Raw genomic sequence first — 17,624 nt, forward strand, 5'->3', positions numbered from 1 at the left:
CTTCCATTTTTGTTTCTCTTTCTATTCCAGCATGTAGATAAGGGAGTTACTGAAGTCTTCACTCACAGGGTTATCTAGACTGAGGGAGCTGGGCCTCCTAGAGTCTAGAAGACAATATGCAAATTTGTATAGCCCTGATTGCACTACTGGGGGCGGAACCCAACCAGCTTGGATAACTTCACCCCACTGAAGGAGAAGACAGGATATATTGTGGAATGTTCTAAAGAAAGTAGAAGAGGAAAAAAAGAACAGAACACAAGGGATGATGACACAAATTATATTTCTGAATATTTTCAAGGGGAAAAACATATGGGAAATGTAAATTCATGTAGTACATGTCACTCAAAATGGAACTCACAATTCTCAATACTCCAGGATCCTTTTTCCTTTTTATAAGACAAGGGAACTCCACAAAAAATGCTGTGTTCCTTGTGAAAAAAAGGGGTTGAACTAAGTGGCTGAAACAACTTAAGTAATAATGCTCAAAGTGCAGAGAAATCAGTCAGTGAGTTGTATTGGAAAGCAAGGACAGCATCCAGCAAGCCTCAGGTAAGATGGGAAGGTTCCATCAGTCAAAAAGCAGAGCTCAAGTTAGCTGTATCTGCAGCCAAAAGAATTAGGCTGAAAACCTCAAAATGTCTGAGCTTTATGTACTCTTTTTTTACACACTCCATTGCAAATACAACAGTGCAACATAAGTTATTTCCCAGCATTACTGTGGTAAAAAATACTGTATGATATAGGAGTCAAAAAAATCTGCTTTTGAGGGCGGCGTCTGCACAACGTGATATAACCTGCTGTTCAGAAAAGTAACTTTTTTTGCCCAGGAAATCTTGTTGAATGGGGGAGGCATTCAGCCAATTCCTGAACCACAATGGCATAAAAAACCTCATCTGGCCAACTCTGGCTAACAAAATTTCTAGATGATTGTTCCATTCACCAACATCCAAAAGCCATAGGTCTGAATTCTAACGCTTCATCCCTCCATAGAGCCAAAAAACTCGTTGTCATACAATACTTCAAAAGGCAGCATCCAAACACCTTGAAAATAACTTTTCCAAATGAATGGAACACTATCTCCAGAGCAGCCATGGGAAATGTGATATGTGACACTCCCATTGGGATGTTCAGAGCATTTACTCTGCCCTTGTAATTCCAAAACACTGCCTGGACAAGAACTGTCCAAGGTGGCACTCTGTCCAGCAGACCTTTAGGCAGGTGAAGAATCCAGAATCTTTCATCCTTAAACTGCTCACCTGGAGCAAATGAATAAGACTTTGTTAAACATGAAATGTGCCTTATATAGTATTAGCTGCTTCTTGATCTATGACCTTAACCTTAACTGAAGGCTTATAATACTTTAATCTGGTACTCAATGTCCTGTAGTTTCATCCTATAGAAATTTTTCTGAGTGACCCTTTAGCAATGCATTGTGCGGCTGATTGTCAGTCGTTAACATGCAGTAAATATTATCAGTCTGAATTCGACCAATCTACCCACATACTATGAAACACTGGAGTGTAGTTCTCTAAAGAGGTAACTAAACTCTATAAGGAATCAGTGCAAAGCTCCACCAGGGAGTTTGCACTAATAGTTGGTTAACAAGGCAGAAGAACAGGATTTCTGTAGTTCTTTATATTATCTGCTCCACTACACTCTGTGTCCCCAATTTAAATATCCCTATAGAGTTTTGAAATTGTATAACTCTGTAGAACAGAGGCTTGTTTAATCGGGGGGGGGGCGGGGGGATGCCAGCCAGCTATGCCTCTTTTTGAACGTTTTAAAGGTCTTCCAAGTATTCTGCACAGCTTTGCTTGAATGATTTAGTTTTTTAAAAACAGAGATTATTATCAACTAGCAGCTGGGAAACTTCCAATATATGGCAAAGTGGGGTGTGCTCTGAAGGAGGAGGACCAGCCTGACCTTTTCAAAACACTTGAATATCTTTGTAAAAGCTGTCTCAACTTGCCATCCTAACTCCTGGAATTTACACTCACTCTTCGGCTTGCTACCCATTACTTTACACCCATTTTACAGTCTGATGTTTGAACCAAGTTATGTCAAGTCGCAAGCCCTTTAAGAGAGATATTATTTGCAAATATTAGCTTCCTTAGAATCCAGTGAGTCTAAAAAGGTGGTTAGCCCCTTGCAGTAGCTGCTTAACTACTCTACCAAAATTAAGCTACTCATACCTAAATATGTATTAATTCCATGGCTCCAATGGTGACCATCAACCTTTTATAAAAACAACCCAAACACTTGAGCAAGTTTAGAGAACACTGATCATCTTTCCTTTCACCTAAAAAAAATCCCTCCAGAAAGTGACTTCACACGTTTCAAGCACACAATACAAAAATAGACAGAAAAGCACCTACAGCTTCCCCACTTGCTTTCCTATTTTCTCTTTCTCTTAGATCATACTGCAGTAAAAATCACAGAAACATTTCAAAAGGAAATCCAGACTCATCATTTTCTTGTCAAAAACTGCCCAGTCTAGCACCTTCCAATTGAGCAGAGAAATAGGGCCAGTTCACAGACAGTCTTTTCTTACACTGGTACCATTTTGTTTAGGCAATCTCACATATGCACTAGTATTTGTGACAAAAGCATACATGTCATTTCCTGACATAAATGTTGTGCCAATTTGGGTGTCCCACAATAGGTTTGGATGGCATCAGAGATGTGTGTTCATTATATACAACAATATGCATACAGTGTACATGAAATTGTTTACATAAGAACGGATACCATTTCAGTATATCTACCATGTTTGAAGTGAACCGAGCAGCAGATACAGATGGCAGAAAACGACTGGAAGGAGAAAGAAAACTGGGGTTTTTAAATGAATTCAGTCATAGTGCAACTGTTTGGTATATAGTATAAAATAGACTATGATATGACTGAATGATGATGAATTAATTTTCATGCTACGTGAAAAGGCATAGTGCATTTTTTCTCTTTCTTTTCTAAGCTTTCTAATAAGGCACATTCAACTTAAATAAAAATCACACCAGTGTCAAAATAGCCTGTTACTTTTATGTAAGCCATGGCATATTTACACCATAGCCTTAAACTACTGTAATAGTTATTCAGTTGCACCAGGAAGTTCTTGGAACTTTAGTGGGGAGTGGGGTGGGAGTGGGAAGAGATCAGGGATCTCTTTAAAACTTTGCAATACCTTCATGTAACAACATATCCCAGAATTCTTAAAGGAAACCCATGACAATTAAAGTGGTATTCATCCAGTATACATGTGCAATGTAGAAAGGTATGATGTTCCCTAAATGTTTGGGATTTGCATGATGTCTTTTCTTAAGCTCAAAAACAAATGAGTGAGAAGATCTACTTGTTTGCACTGGGGAAATATATTTGTTTGTTATATCATCATCCCAGCCTTACGATATCATGGTCCCAATCCTACATTCCATGCCCCTTCTATAACATCCATGCCCTTCCTATAAAAGATCCAAACTATGGGGGTTTCATTTTTGTCAAATGAATTGTTCTTTTTTAATGGATCAACTTTCTTCAGAAGCAAATTGAAGTCAGTAGCACACCTTTTTTCCCTGTTGTGGCGACTGAAGAACATTTAATTACAGACCCGAAACTACAAACTCATCAGTGTTATTTCAGAGATGAAGAGCTAACCCAATTTGTACAGTATCAGAACACAGTATCAATAAAGACACAGTACAATACTGGATGACTGCTTTTCTGTAATAAACGAAGTGATGTGTTGATCAGAAAAGTTTTATAACACTTGCCTGGAAATCAGACACACATACACACGCACCAAAAATAGAAGGAAAAAAGAAGTTAACAGTGAAGGAGAAGTCAGCATAACTTCCAAATACAACTGCAGCTGGAGAAGCGAGTGTTTGGCTCTTATCATGTCATAATGTAGCTCTCATAATAATTCCATCATCTATTTAAAAAATTAACAGTGTCTCCCCACAAAAATAGATATTATACTGAGATATTCCATACTGAGTAAATGTATTTTAGTTTATATTTCTTTATATATGCCTCCCAGTGTTGCCCCCCAAGGTAGAGGACAAGTTGGGTTACAAATGCATAAAAATAAACTTTTTAGGACAGACTGAATAAAGTGAGAATAAGGTTCTACAAGTGCAACAATGCAGTAACTTACAACCTTGTAGTAGACTGGACTGGGTAAGGTGGGGGGGTTTTTTGGAATACAGAAGACGTTAACCAACATAAGCTTGTCTGGGAATATCACCAAATCCAGAACACACTGAATCCACAGAGAAGCCACTTTGAGACAGATTTGCATCTTCATTACATTGCTGTAAAACTGGAGTCATTCCATTAAAGACAGGTGAGCGGATTTTAAATGCATTGAACTGTAACCAAAGCACTACATGTACATACAGCTTTCTCCAAAACCCTTGGCACTGTATATGCACTGATGACTGTGCAGTGATTCTGATGCTGTTTCACTTCCATTACACAAAATTGGACCATTTCCGTTTTGCTGAGTAAAGCAAAAGTCCTCTCTTTTGACCTATAGCAAAAGGCTCTCTGCTTTCTCTCTCTTAAACACCCTCATTGTTCTACAAGTAAGAGATCTGCTAAGTAGACTTTTTGTCACTTATCTTGGCTTGTCATGCTTTGCTAAAAGCAGCTTATATTTTATAAGGTTATTAAATGCAGTAATCCCACATCATATGCCAGTGTCATGGGAGGAAGCCTGTCCTAGAAGAGTCCCTTCAAGCAAAAAAAAAAACCCAAATAAAAACACACACACACCCCCAAGCCAAAGAGCAACTTGGAAACAAATAAATGCAGCCACAGGAAAATCTAGCTGCATCCATAATTCAAGTAAAGTTTATCCTTTTTAGGGATCAGGTATGGGCAAAGAAACCTCTTGCTTTTGGTAGGACCGTTGTTCACTTTGAAAGCTACCTAGCAACTTGTTCACTTGTAACAATATGCAAAACAGCAAATAAACAGGAACGATAAAAGCAATATGAATCCCAGTGCACATTAGACCAGCAGTTTCTGCTAGAAGAACTTTATTCTACTTCTGCCATGTGACCTCTGGGAACTGAAGAGGATTATGGGTCAAGTTCCTTGGCATTCACATTCAGTTCACAGGGTGCCTGTTGGACCTCAGAGTTGCCCAGCAGAGATTTGCCCAGCACAGAACATACCCATATTCTCCTGTGGTTGTACAATGCATGCAAAGGTGGCAGGAAAGTTTGCCTTCTCTTCCTGTCTTCTCATTAGGTATCTCAAGACTCCATGAGGGATCGCAAGAACCCTACCTCCAAACTGACAGTTTGCCCTGCTGTGATTTAAAGGAAAGAAATATCAATGTCAACTAGCTATTTTTTAAAAAAATAAAGCCTTATTACACTTCACTTTCCCTCCTTATCACATGAGCCACTACACTGGCAAGTGAATGGAGTGTAGCAACTATGCTGTAAGAAGGGCCTTTTTTTTCTTTTTTGCAAATGGCAATGGTGCCTGCAAAGCCAGAGTTACAGGGGTGTAACAGCTATACCATAAACAGCCTCCACTATCAGAGTGCTTACGCACAGCAGCACAGGGAGAGCAGGCATGACATTGGGATCCACCATCTTTCCCCTGCAGTCCCCTAAAGGGTATCCCAGGTAACACAGGCCCAGTTACGCCATCACAAGTGGTATTGTAATGGAACAACCCCTGGAAGGTTCTACAGTCAGGTACACTTGACAAGCAATAGGGCACCACTATAGCTGCAGCACTGGAAATCACAGTGCACTGTTGAAGCTACCCATAAAGCTCAGACTATCCAGGGCACCTGCTCTCTGTTCACGATGAAAAAGGCGAATAGCATTTTGTCTACAAAATTCTCCAACTGTAAACAATCTTCCTGCCTGTGCTCCAAGCTACAGGAAAAAGTTGTTTTTAAAAATCGAATAACCTATAGATATTTTTAAAAATAACTTTTAGCTCTTTTTTTTTAGGGCACCAATTAGCAGGTGCCAAAAAAATCACATGGCAGAAGGAGCTCTGGATCAAGCACAGCTTCCTGATTATGCTGCCTGATATGCACTCACAGGTAACTTTGCATTTAAATGTATAAAATCACAGTTCTTGTTACATTTTCCAAAGGGAAGAACACACACACACACACACACTATATTTATTTATACACTACATATTTCTTTTCAACAGCATGACAGGCATTGGGCTTATGGCTGCAGGTCTGAAATAACTGCAGGGTCAGAAATCTGGGGGATGCCACATCAGCAACCTTAATCACAAGACAGGTTGACTTCACTTTCCCACAGGGTACACTTGAGTGCAAAGTTTCAAGAAAATTGGACAGTTAGTATCTCAGGGCTCGTGATGCTGCACACCCTCATTCCGTTTTACACAAAATTGCTCAGCCACCTAGGTTAACAACTTTCCGAATAGCAACGCTGTTCAAATCAAAAGGAAAAAGGATGTTTTTGACCTGCCTTTCTTTATTACCTACATATTGATAATAACACTTTGAATTCAATGTACTTCTAAAACCTTGTTTTCTGTGAAGAGCACAACTTTTTAGGCTTTTGTTCCTTTAAAATTTTCTCCTTTTTCAGACTTCTCTGGGAGAGGGAAAAAAGACTTCTTGCTTTCTGCTGCAGGGAAGCTACCTAGCAGCTCCGGAACTTCACTGCACTCGTTCTGTGAAATTCTCTGGGAAAACTCCTCGGCATTGGTCAAATTCTTTGTGCTGCAGCCAATCAGATTCTTTCACACCCATCAGCCATCCGTCATCCTGTCATAGAAAAAGTCAGGCTTGAGAGAAACAGTTTACGCGTGCAGTTTAAGCAGCACATAGGAGTAGTCAGTTGTTAGGGTACTGAAAATGTGTAAACAGATACACCACCCCCCATATTTTGTGGACCATAGGCAAATGCAAACCTCACCTGAAGGAAGCAGCTATTAGGCTGAATACGCTTCAGACTTAAGAGCTACATGCCATTGACCACATTAAGCTTAAGCTTTGCAATGTTAGCTTTCCGTTCCAAATATGACACCAAACCTACCCTTTAGGTTTTCCTGGAATGGTTATGCTATATCACAGTGGTGGCGAACCTATGGCACGGGTGCCAGAGGTGGCACTCAGAGCCCTCTCTGTGGGCACATGTGCACAGAGTTCGTCATGTGATAATAGTGTAATTATTTCAGGGAGATTATTAGCATAAACCCAAGACCTAGTTTTGGGGAAGCAGTGTAGGTAACCCTGTTAAGCGCTGTTAAACCCTATTGATTTTCATGGGAAGAACGAAAGCATGATCCTTTACCTGGGAGTAAGCTCGGTTGCTGGCAATGGGGTTTGCTTCTGAGTAAACCCTCCTAGAGTCGTAATTCACCCATTTGAAGAATTGCCCAGTTACTTCAAAGCAAAGTCACCGACTACCACCAAGCTTACTCCCGCGTAAAATGCACCTCAGAGCCAACCGTTTTTCTATACTAAAACCTCAGTATTCAGGTTAAATTGCCATGTTGGCACTTTGCGATAAATAAGTGGGTTTTGGGCTGCAGTTTGGGCACTCAGTCTCAAAATGGTTCGCCATCGCTGCTATATCAGGTGTGGCCAAATTTGCTTAACGTAAGAGCCACACAGCATAACTTCAGGTGTTTAGGAGCCCAAGACCTGAACAAATATTACACACACATTACTACCGTTACTTGCACATTTTTTACAGCTTAAAATGCACACTATACCATGAATCTCTGAAGAAATTTAAAGGTTTTTGACAAGGCAGTTAATGGGCTCTCTCAAAGCTGCTCATATACATCTATACAGAATTATTAAAATATACATTTAAAAATACCAACTTTTCTGTATGATTCTGTTGAAGCAGGGGAGGCGAGAGGGGAGTCAGCAGAGATGGGTGCAGGCATCAGCTCAGCCGATGTTTGAACTCAACTCAACTCTCTACCACCACCTCCAAAAATGGGCTAGAAAAGTGCTACCTGAATGTCTCCCACTGTGCTTCTGGCCACACTGCTGCATTTTACCTGGGGCTTTGGGCACTTCTGACTCCCACGTGAAGGCTCGTGTCACCCTTTCTTGTCTCCCTGCCCCTTACCAAAGTGTGGCAGTGTGGCCAGAGGCAAGCATGTGCACAGCAGGAAAGAAGACGATCCACTCCACCTCCTGCCTCCACAGCTGCGAGCTGCACAATATGTGTTTGAGATGTGTGGCTTGTGAGCCACAGTTTGGCCACCCCTGTGCTATATCATTCTGTACATCTATAACTCAGTTCCCAATTTCTTAGTGTACTGAAAGCATACTATACATAAGTATTCCCCAATCCTAGCTGAAATTTTCAAATGCTTTGACCTGGATGGCCTAGTAGTCTGATCTTATCAGAGTTCAGAAATTATGCAGGGCTAGCCCTGGGCATTACTTGGATGGCAGACCAGTAAGGAATTTCAGGGTTGCTGTGCAGAGGCAGGTAATGGCAAACCACCTCTGTTTCTCTATTGCCTTAGCGATCTTATGGGCGTCATCATAAAACTGCTCTGACTGGGCACCATTTTACACCACCATGCCAACATTCAACTACTCATCTACATTCCTTTAATCAGTAGACTCATTGCTGGTTTCCAAGGCTTAATGAGTGATCCTTTGAAACTGGAAGGGATTGTAAAATAAAGCTAATGAAGCTCACTTTGGGAAGGTGCCACAGTAATTTCACTACAGATTGAAAAAAGGAGTTTATAACTGCATTCCCACCTCCCATGCAGAACAAATGTGATGGGTACAGCTAGGCTGGCTATGGCCTTTCATTATTTGTAACAAAGCATCATGATGCTAATTAGCTGCCACTTCAGTTCCTGTAGCATCTCTTAACATTTTACTGAAAGTTTCTTGCCAACTGCCATTCTCATGCTTGCCCTCGACCCTTTATTCCCACAATTAATTACATCAACTAATGAGGCTGGTATGATTGTCCAACCCACCCGCCCCCCTATTATTGAGTGGACTTTTTAGGGGTGACTGAAATGGATAAGAGAAGCAAATGATTATTGCCAGACAGAACATTTTTCCCACCAGACTTAATACTGGTATGTAATTGCACGGGTAACATGGAGGGGGAAAGCAGAATTTGCTTAAGATAAATGCACTCTAATTTGACATGCAAAGTAAACACATTTTAAAAGGTTCTCTCAGCTAAGAGGAGATATGTTTTATTTGTTCCCTCAATTCTAGCTCACTCACTTTGGGAAGAGAGTTTGCTTTAGAACCAAAACAATAAAGACTGGCTCTAAAAGCAGGATCACAATGCCATCTGCTGGGAAGCTTATTTATAGCATCTCAAGATCTGAAAAGATACTTTTATTTCAGACGTTTTCATACAGGTGATTTACAGCAGCTGTTGCTTCAGCTGGCTTGGTAATGTTAATGGGCCAGAATGTCCACTTCCATTATAAATATCTCACCCACAATCTACCATTAATTAAAACAACTGGGGAAAGGCTCAAATCACACATCAATTCCTTACCTGTTCCTCAGGATTGTCAAATGGAATCACCAGGACAACATCCCCAGACTTCAATTGTAGCTCGTCGGTGTCAGTGGCTATATAGTCATGCATGGCTTGTACCTGCAAAGTAATAAGGATTCTGCTGAGGCAATGAGATCTTTGGAGATCTTTTGATTCACCTCATACACAAGTACTTCTCATTTTTACAGAGCTGGAACCCAATTTAGTGCGTGATTAAATCATTTCCTACTGAGGCATATATTTGAACCAGGAAGTTCTGCAGTAGGATAATTATCTCTGTGAGGTATAAATGATAGATGACAGGAATAGCTACGTTTTATTTTGGCTCCTTAACCAAGTTCCTTAGAAGAAGGAAGTACTGGAGTATACAAAACTTGTGTATTTGTTCATGAGCCAATAGCCAAAGTAAGCTACACCACAAATTTGTTTTGTTATTAGCTCATTAGCTTTTTGTTATTTTCAGGTTAATATAATAAGAGATTTGCCACCTGTAATATAAGAATAACCACACTGAACAGCAGTTGTACGTATTCTGAAAAAAATGTAAGTAACGTTGTTCATTTAAAAAAAATTGATGCATTGTATTGTCGAAGGCTTTTATGGCAGGAATCATTTGAGTGTTGTGGGTTTTCCAGGCTGTATGGCCATGTTCCAGTAGCATTTTCTCCTGACATTTCGCCTGCATCTGAGGCTGGAATCTTCAGAAGATCCACTGGAACATGGCCATATAGGTCCGGAAAATCCACAACACCCTAATAAACACATTATTTCAATAGCACTTTGGATACTAGAAAGTATGATACAATTCTTATTTCATTTTACAGTAACTCCAGGAAGAAGATTAACCTGAGAGAAGTACTGTGTATCTTCCTAGGGTGAATGTTCAGATAGGTTTCCCTTGCTTACCTTGAACAGGAAACCTGGTGGCATGTCAGCTCTCTCAGAGGGGGCACCGCCTTCAACTGTTCCATTGACTGTGGCTGGGAAGGTCTCCACAACTACAGCTGGCAAAGAACTCTAAGGAGGACAGGAAAATAAGCTAAAAGGCAGACTGTGGTAAAAAGGGAACACTTTCAAACCAGCTTACAGCTGTGACAGAAAGTTAGGGAACGACCTTGAAGTTTCCTGCCTGCAACAGCCGCTATAGGGAGCGGTGGGTATTTTATTTTTAAAATCCCAAATCTTTCTTCTTGCCATGATGCACATGGCTTACGGCCCAAAGTATGCACTAAGGTGAAGAAACCATTCATGACAAGATGGGAGTAAAAAGGAAATGGAGAAGGTGGCAAATATTAGAGGGAAAGCAGGGTTTACAAAGATATGGGGGGTGGGAAATGGCATGTTCTGCAAAAAGGTACATAGGGTGAGGCTTACAGAAATAAGCAGAAGTTTTTTCTATTTTTTCCATAATCTAAAACTGTTGTTTGTGTTCCTCTTGGATGATTCCATATACCTCAACACAATTTTTGTCCACTTCAGCTAACTTCATCAACCAACTTTGTGAGGGAACATATTTTGTGTAGCCTCTGGGCAGATTTTTTTTTTCAGAATTGGTGAGAAAATAGACATGGCAGGGGTAGAAAGGCCAAGCTTTCATTCTGGGTTCTGTGCTATTTATTTATTTATTTATTTATTTATTTATTTATTTATTTATTTAACCACTGAGCTCTCTGTACCCTGCCTAGAGGGATTTGTCAAAACAACTGCCTCCTGGTACTTCAGGCCACATGAAAAAGCCAGGAAGACCACAGGAGGAAAAAGTGGATAGTCTTCCTAATTTGGGCCCACTGTAACTGCTGCCATATGCTGAGCTGTGTGTGTCAAGATCAAATGGGAAGGCTATATACGGATTGTAATTAATGGCCTTTTCCCCAGTTGTAAATATGGGATTGTATCTTTATAGACCTGCTTGAAGATTAGAGCAAATACTGGAACACTCCTGCTTGAATGAGTCCCTATATGGTTGTTCTAAGGGAAGAAGCACAGAGATCAATCTAGCTTGTCCTTACAAGCCAAAGGGGAGAGCCTTAGAGGAGGAAATTACCCCTTCCCCCTCCCTTGCCTACATTCTTACTGAGGCAGATCCTGAGTCAGTTTCGGTTTTAGCTGCTTCAGCTCCAGCTTCTTTGCCTGCTGCCTCAGCACCAGCAGAAGCGGCTTCTGTGGACTGCAACACAAAAGCCAGTTAAAATTCCTGCCATTCCAGTGTGCCTAGGCAACCACATGCCCTTTTGAAGATCTGCCACTACCAGCCCCAGTTTGAGGGCTTGCCTGAAATATGGGTCAATAGCAAGATTATTGCCATCACTTAGCTGACCTGCAGCATCTACACTGGAAATGTTTAAGCATCCATGCCAGGCTCTCTCAGTTTATGGGCTGGCTGCACAATTCAAAGTAACCCACTTCATTGAGGAGCAAACACCCCTGGATAGAACGTAATTCACACTCATCCATCTCAAGATACTTTCAAGCATCAAGCTCACAGCTGGCTCACCTTCACTCAACCTCCATCGTGATACATACAATCATATCTCACTAATAGCTATTGGCTAGCTACAAAGAACAAGCTGGCCATCCTCTGCACATGAGAATCAATGGCATAAAATCTGACACTAATAAGGCAACATTCAGAAACCTGTAGGAGAACATTTCAAGCTACCATAACACTGCTGCAGTCCTGTAAACTCCTGTTCCTCAATGAAAGAACTTCATGAGAAGATGCAAATTGCTGAATAAGAATGACTGCTGCTGTGAGTGGTCACTACATTTGAGCTTCACTCAGAAATGTCACAGTCTGCATTGCTGCCTGGGATTCTAATCCATAGACTCATTCTAACATAAGATCCCTCTATACATGAACATTCCATGTGCTGAGTGAATATGCAGAGAAGGAGAACAGGCATGAGCATACTGGCCCTCCTCATAATCACCAACTTAAGACCATGGGGTCAATGTAGAAAGGTGGTGTCCATGCATATAATCCCTTCCTGTAACAGGCAATGCTAAGAAAACAGCATTCTGAATCATGAAGGAGGAGAGGACATATGGACAGTGGTCACAAGCCAGGAATCAGGAGAGGTGGGGCTGAGGTCAGAGCACTAATACCTGCTCTCCCTCTCTTTAAGATGCCATTTGTATCATTTGTAACCATGGCAAAAGTTAAACTTGCATTCACATTACAAAGTTGACTGAAGCAAAAACACCTTCAGCTTCCTCCTGGAAACATGTTTTTGCATTCACCTTACTGGTTGATTTGAGATTTGACTCAAGACAAAAGGGTACCAAAGAAATGCCCCCGCACACACCTTTTGCATTGTTAATGACCATTGTGCATGTCTGTAGCATCCATCTGTGTAATTGCACTGTTTCAAAAAGCACATTTCACAATCTATCAAATATTTAATTGTGGGCAACAGACAACAAAATGCCTGCCATGTCAACAAGACCAGGGAAGAAAACATCAAAGCTATGAACTTTAATTTGACAATAAACTTGCTCACAACAAACCCTGCCTTTTGGACTCAGAATAAATAGATTGTACAGAATCACTCAGAAGAGCAGGAGGTCAGACTGTAAGATGGCACAAGCCCCATTGATCAGTATGTCAAACATGTCTGAATTTAGAGTTTGCTGCATCACAGACTAGCCCTAAAGTGGATAGTGACAGTTATGAATTGGCAGGAAACAGCACTCGTTTCCATGAGAAAGAAAAGAAAATTAAAGGCTGCCAACTCCTGGGGGAAAGTCCCACAGTTCTCTCCCTCACTAAGATTTACATAATGGGGCAAAAACTATTTTGGGGGAAAGCCCAAGATGAATCCTAAATCCTCCAAGGAAAACAGTCCCAATTTCCTCAACATTGACGTTCCATAGTGTGAGAGGACAATGGAACATCAGCTGTTATCAATTAGCTACATCTAACACAATTCTTTCCTCATTTATAGTGATATACTAAATCTAGTACAAAGAAGTCAACATCTGGAAGCTGTTAATATGACTTGTTAGGAACTTCAAAAGTATTCAAATATCACAATACAATTCCAAAGAATATAGATTTGACTTCAGCAAACATTTGTTGACTCACACTGCCTTTCTTTCACAGCTCCTATATGCATCAAAGGGTTGCTTTCTGAAGTGAAACTTCCTATTTCCCAGGTGGGGATATTTTCCCCATCTTCCTAGTACAATCAATAAGAAAGCAAGGATGCAATGAGTCTAGAATACTCAAATTAAAGTAAAAGTGGGTTTCTATATTCCATGCAAACCACAGCATAAATGCACCACTACTCAGGAGGTGAGTCTTCACAGATTCTACACTCATTGACACTGCTCTGCTTCCTGTATATTTCCCAAGACTTTTCCCCCTTTATCTGCTACTCCTTTATGTTGAACGTATCATGGAAACATATTGATGCAAAATGTTTTCCCAAGATATGCATACGAAAATGTAGATAAGTTGCATAATTTGTACTCATCACTGAATTCTGTTTTCCAGGTAATGGTACTCAGATTGTATGTACTGCATTTCATAAAGAAGGACATTTCTGTTTGAAGTGCAGATCTGATCATTTTTATAAGTACTAAATGCCCTAATTTTTGTAAGACTCTTCTTAATATTCTAAACATTAAACTGACATGCTGTCGGAACTGTGGAGGGGTAACAGGGTTGTCAGCAGGTTAACAGTGGAACTAAGGAAGTGTTAGTACCTCCTTCTGGAGCAATTGTAAGAGGAATTCTAAAATACTGCCCTCAGATAAGATTGTCTTTTGCAACACATTGGAACCTGTGTTGTGTTCAAATAAACTATTCCCTATTGGAATCTCTCTTTCTGTGACTTGGATTTGTGGTGCTATCCAGTTCTGTGACAATAACAAAGGCAGAGCATGGCACTTTATTTTATGTATTTTTCCATTTATATTCTGGTTTTCCACCCATAGCAGCTCCTAAGGCAGTTTTTTAAAAACTTTTTGCTGCTTTTATTGTTTTAGGGCATGACTGGAGTACTCTGAATTTAGGTTAAATGACAAACTAGTTTGTCCTCCACCTTTCACTTTTTTACTTGCTAGACCCTTATGAAATTCAAATTGTTATATTAAGAAAATATTAACTTATAAAAGCAGACCAAGGAATATTGTAACTGGAAGTTATCCTCTGTGAACAGAATATGTATCCAAGAGTTGTCACTCCATATACTTTCCAGGTAATACAATATTAGTGTACCCCAAAGATTACAGGAAGATCTTATCAGAAGATACACTCCAGATATACCCTCAATACTTTCTAATAAAACCAGTTATGTTGGGGCTATGGGATGTGGGAATGTTTAGTGTGGAGAAAAGGAGGTTGAGCAGGTACATGATGTGTGTGGCCCCTTCCAACTCTATAAATCTATGTATTAATGTCAGCAATAAGGATGACACAAAATCAACTTTATGCATTTTGGGCACAAGGATCTAAACAGCAGAGGTGCCAGAGTTAAAGAATGTCACCAAATTCTCTTGGGTTCGCACCACATGTAAGATAACAGAACACAACTCTTCTCTTGCCTCCCCCATTTCCCTTTCATCTGTAAATCCCAGTTGATCAAATTAGGAATTAGTAGTAGCAAAAGACAACAGAAACATTGGCCATTCTAACACAAAGCAGTCCTGCTTTACCTCCAAAATGGGAGGCAATTAACAATACAGCAACAACATATAATCACCTTGTTAAATCAGCAGGAAGTGTCCATTGATTAAATTATGCTAGATGATTCAGGCCACGTCATCACTTTACTACTAGACCCTACCAGCTTTTTCTGAGACATTTTACTGGAGGTGTTTCACTATCTCCCCTTGAGCCAAGAAGCTAGATAAACTCTGGGAAAAGATGCCAGCTATAGGAGGCCTGTGGGCACATTTAGACTGCCCATAGATATTCCACAGATCAATACCTGGAAGAGCCCTGTGATAGAGCACAGCAGTAAAGCATGGATGTTAGGCCCATTTTGAACAATTTCAAACACTTGCACTTACTTGGCTGACCTCAGTCTCAGTGGCCTGGCTAGGCCAGTCCACCACGAATTCACTAGTGCTAGGATTATCAGCAGGAAATTGATCCATAGATTGTACGCTGCTAGAGGGAGTCTTTTCAGGCTGATGAAGAAAATTTTGAGGGAAGAATAAGAGGAGAAAAGTAGAGATGGGAAGAGAAAGACATTGGCATGGATACAGAAAGACACAAAAATGAAAAGGGTGAAGTGAGAAGACAGCAGACAATGAAACAGTCCCAGGATAAACAGATCTGTTTGACAGGGAAAGAGTCAGGTGCTTTTGAATGGGTGGTGAAGAAAAGGCAGCTGCAAATATTACCTGTAAACCGAGTGCCCTGGCTCAACTATGTCATTCACTGACCTGGTGGTTTGACTGTAAAGGCACTGTTAGGGTGGCAACTGATTTCAGGTAGTCTCAGTGGAACTGTCTTGGATTTCTACTAACAGAAGTATCAGCCTGCCCAGTTCCTTAATGTTTCCTAGTTTATACGGTAAATTGTCCTGGTACTGAAATCCTATGCAAGGTTACTTCAGTTGTAGCTACTGGTTTCAGAGGGTTTACATCAGAATAATTCTGTATAGGATTGCACTCTTAGACAGTTTTCATTGCCTTCTATACTGTAGCTTCCTAACCCTGAAGGAAGTACTGCCTCCTGCTGCAGGAAATGGGTCACATTTCAGACATTGCTGTTGAATCAAACATTAAATTTTATTTTATCCATCATTTTGTAACATAGAAGGAAGAAGAATGTACTTCAAATTGATGATGCAGCTGTTTAAAAAAGAGTGTTAACATTAAAAAGGATGGAAAATTGCTGAGAAACAAACCACTCACTTGAATAATGTGAGAATTCAAGAACTTGCCACTCACTTGAGTAATGTGAGAAGTCAAGAACTTGAGATGAGTAAAGTTCATCAACAACAGGGGTCCCCAAACTTTTTAAACAGGGGGCCAGTTCACTGTCCCTCAGACTGTTGGAGGGCCGGACTTAAAAAAAACTATGAACAAATTCCTATGCACAAATGATTGTAAAATGTTTGATTTCACCTTTCAGCCTTTCTGTCGTAGTCTATTTTTTGAACAGTGACCAAAGTACGTCAAGTACAGGGTGGGCTCCAAATATTGTTGGGGAGGCTGTGGAATACCTTCCCCTGTTAAAAAAAAAGCAGAACTTTCCCAGTGAGGCATTCCATCTAACCCAGGATCAGGTATCTTCCTGGGTTCTTTCCTCCCTAGCAGCCAGTGAGCGATTCACCAGCCTGGCTGATGCCAATGGGAGTGAGGCGGAACAGAAAGCCTGAGAGCAACACATGGAGTAGCCGAGAGGGAAGGGTAGAGCAGGCATTGCCACATGTAAGGTTTCCAACTCTGGGTCAGAAAATGCATGGAGATTTGGGGGTGCCATCATGTAACTGCAATCAACGGCCGTTGGGGCCAGTTCCTCCTCTCCCTCGAGCCCCCACTGCACATGAATGGAGCCATCGCTGCCATGCCTGGCGGGCCGGATAAATGCCTTCAAGGGGCCACATTTGGCCCCTGGGCCGTAGTTTGTGAGCCATGGATTCTAGACATGGTATGTATGCATATGTTTTGCTGAGCTAGATTAAGTCTGAAGCTGAAAGTAAAATTTGAGTTTGGATCTGTGCAAGGTATAGGCTGAGTTGGCTTTTGCTGTTGTCTAACACATTTGATGTTGTGATGTGTTGCTATTTTATATGGAATCCATTTTAAAGTTTGCCCTTTTAAATAAAATTATTGTACCTCACTGCCATTATGACCTGTTAAACCCCTCTTTCCTGAGTTCTGCTCAAAGAGGCTGGGAATAAAGGGTGAAAAAGAGAACATATGTCCGAAGAATGAAGAGGATCAGACAAATGTCCTTTAGCAAAATGTCAGGCTCTTGAATGCTATACTGCTTGCAATTTGATCAAAATGTATCTTTATGGACAATGGAAAGAATACATTGAATATATCATGAAATAGTTTTTAAAATAAAATCTGGGTCCTTGAGATCATAGTCCCTGTCAATCAACCTCTATTTATCATGCTTAGCTTCTGCAAAAAAGTTAGAGCTGC

At 40.6% G+C, this 17,624-nt stretch overlaps 1 protein-coding gene across 16 annotated transcripts in view; it reads right to left on the bottom strand.

Annotated features, from left to right (window-relative positions):
* Positions 1 to 263: 263 nt before the first annotated feature.
* BIN1 (bridging integrator 1) overlaps positions 264 to 17,624 on the bottom strand; it is a 140,405-nt gene continuing 123,044 nt past the window's right edge. For 6 of the 16 annotated variants that reach the window (XM_048486369.1, XM_048486365.1, XM_048486370.1 and 3 more), the window contains 5 exons: positions 15,531 to 15,650; positions 11,590 to 11,682; positions 10,422 to 10,532; positions 9,513 to 9,614; positions 264 to 6,772 (listed from right to left, as the gene is read on the bottom strand). In XM_048486369.1, coding sequence (XP_048342326.1) covers positions 6,665 to 6,772; positions 9,513 to 9,614; positions 10,422 to 10,532; positions 11,590 to 11,682; positions 15,531 to 15,650 — 534 coding nt within the window. In that variant the 3' untranslated portion in view covers positions 264 to 6,664. The remainder of the gene's footprint in view (positions 6,773 to 9,512; positions 9,615 to 10,421; positions 10,533 to 11,589; positions 11,683 to 15,530; positions 15,651 to 17,624) is intronic. The other 10 variants (XM_048486380.1, XM_048486379.1, XM_048486376.1 and 7 more) reach the window with 2 other exon arrangements.

The sequence above is a fragment of the Sphaerodactylus townsendi genome, linkage group LG02 (genome assembly GCF_021028975.2).
Source record: "Sphaerodactylus townsendi isolate TG3544 linkage group LG02, MPM_Stown_v2.3, whole genome shotgun sequence".
Lineage (NCBI taxonomy): Eukaryota > Metazoa > Chordata > Lepidosauria > Squamata > Sphaerodactylidae > Sphaerodactylus > Sphaerodactylus townsendi.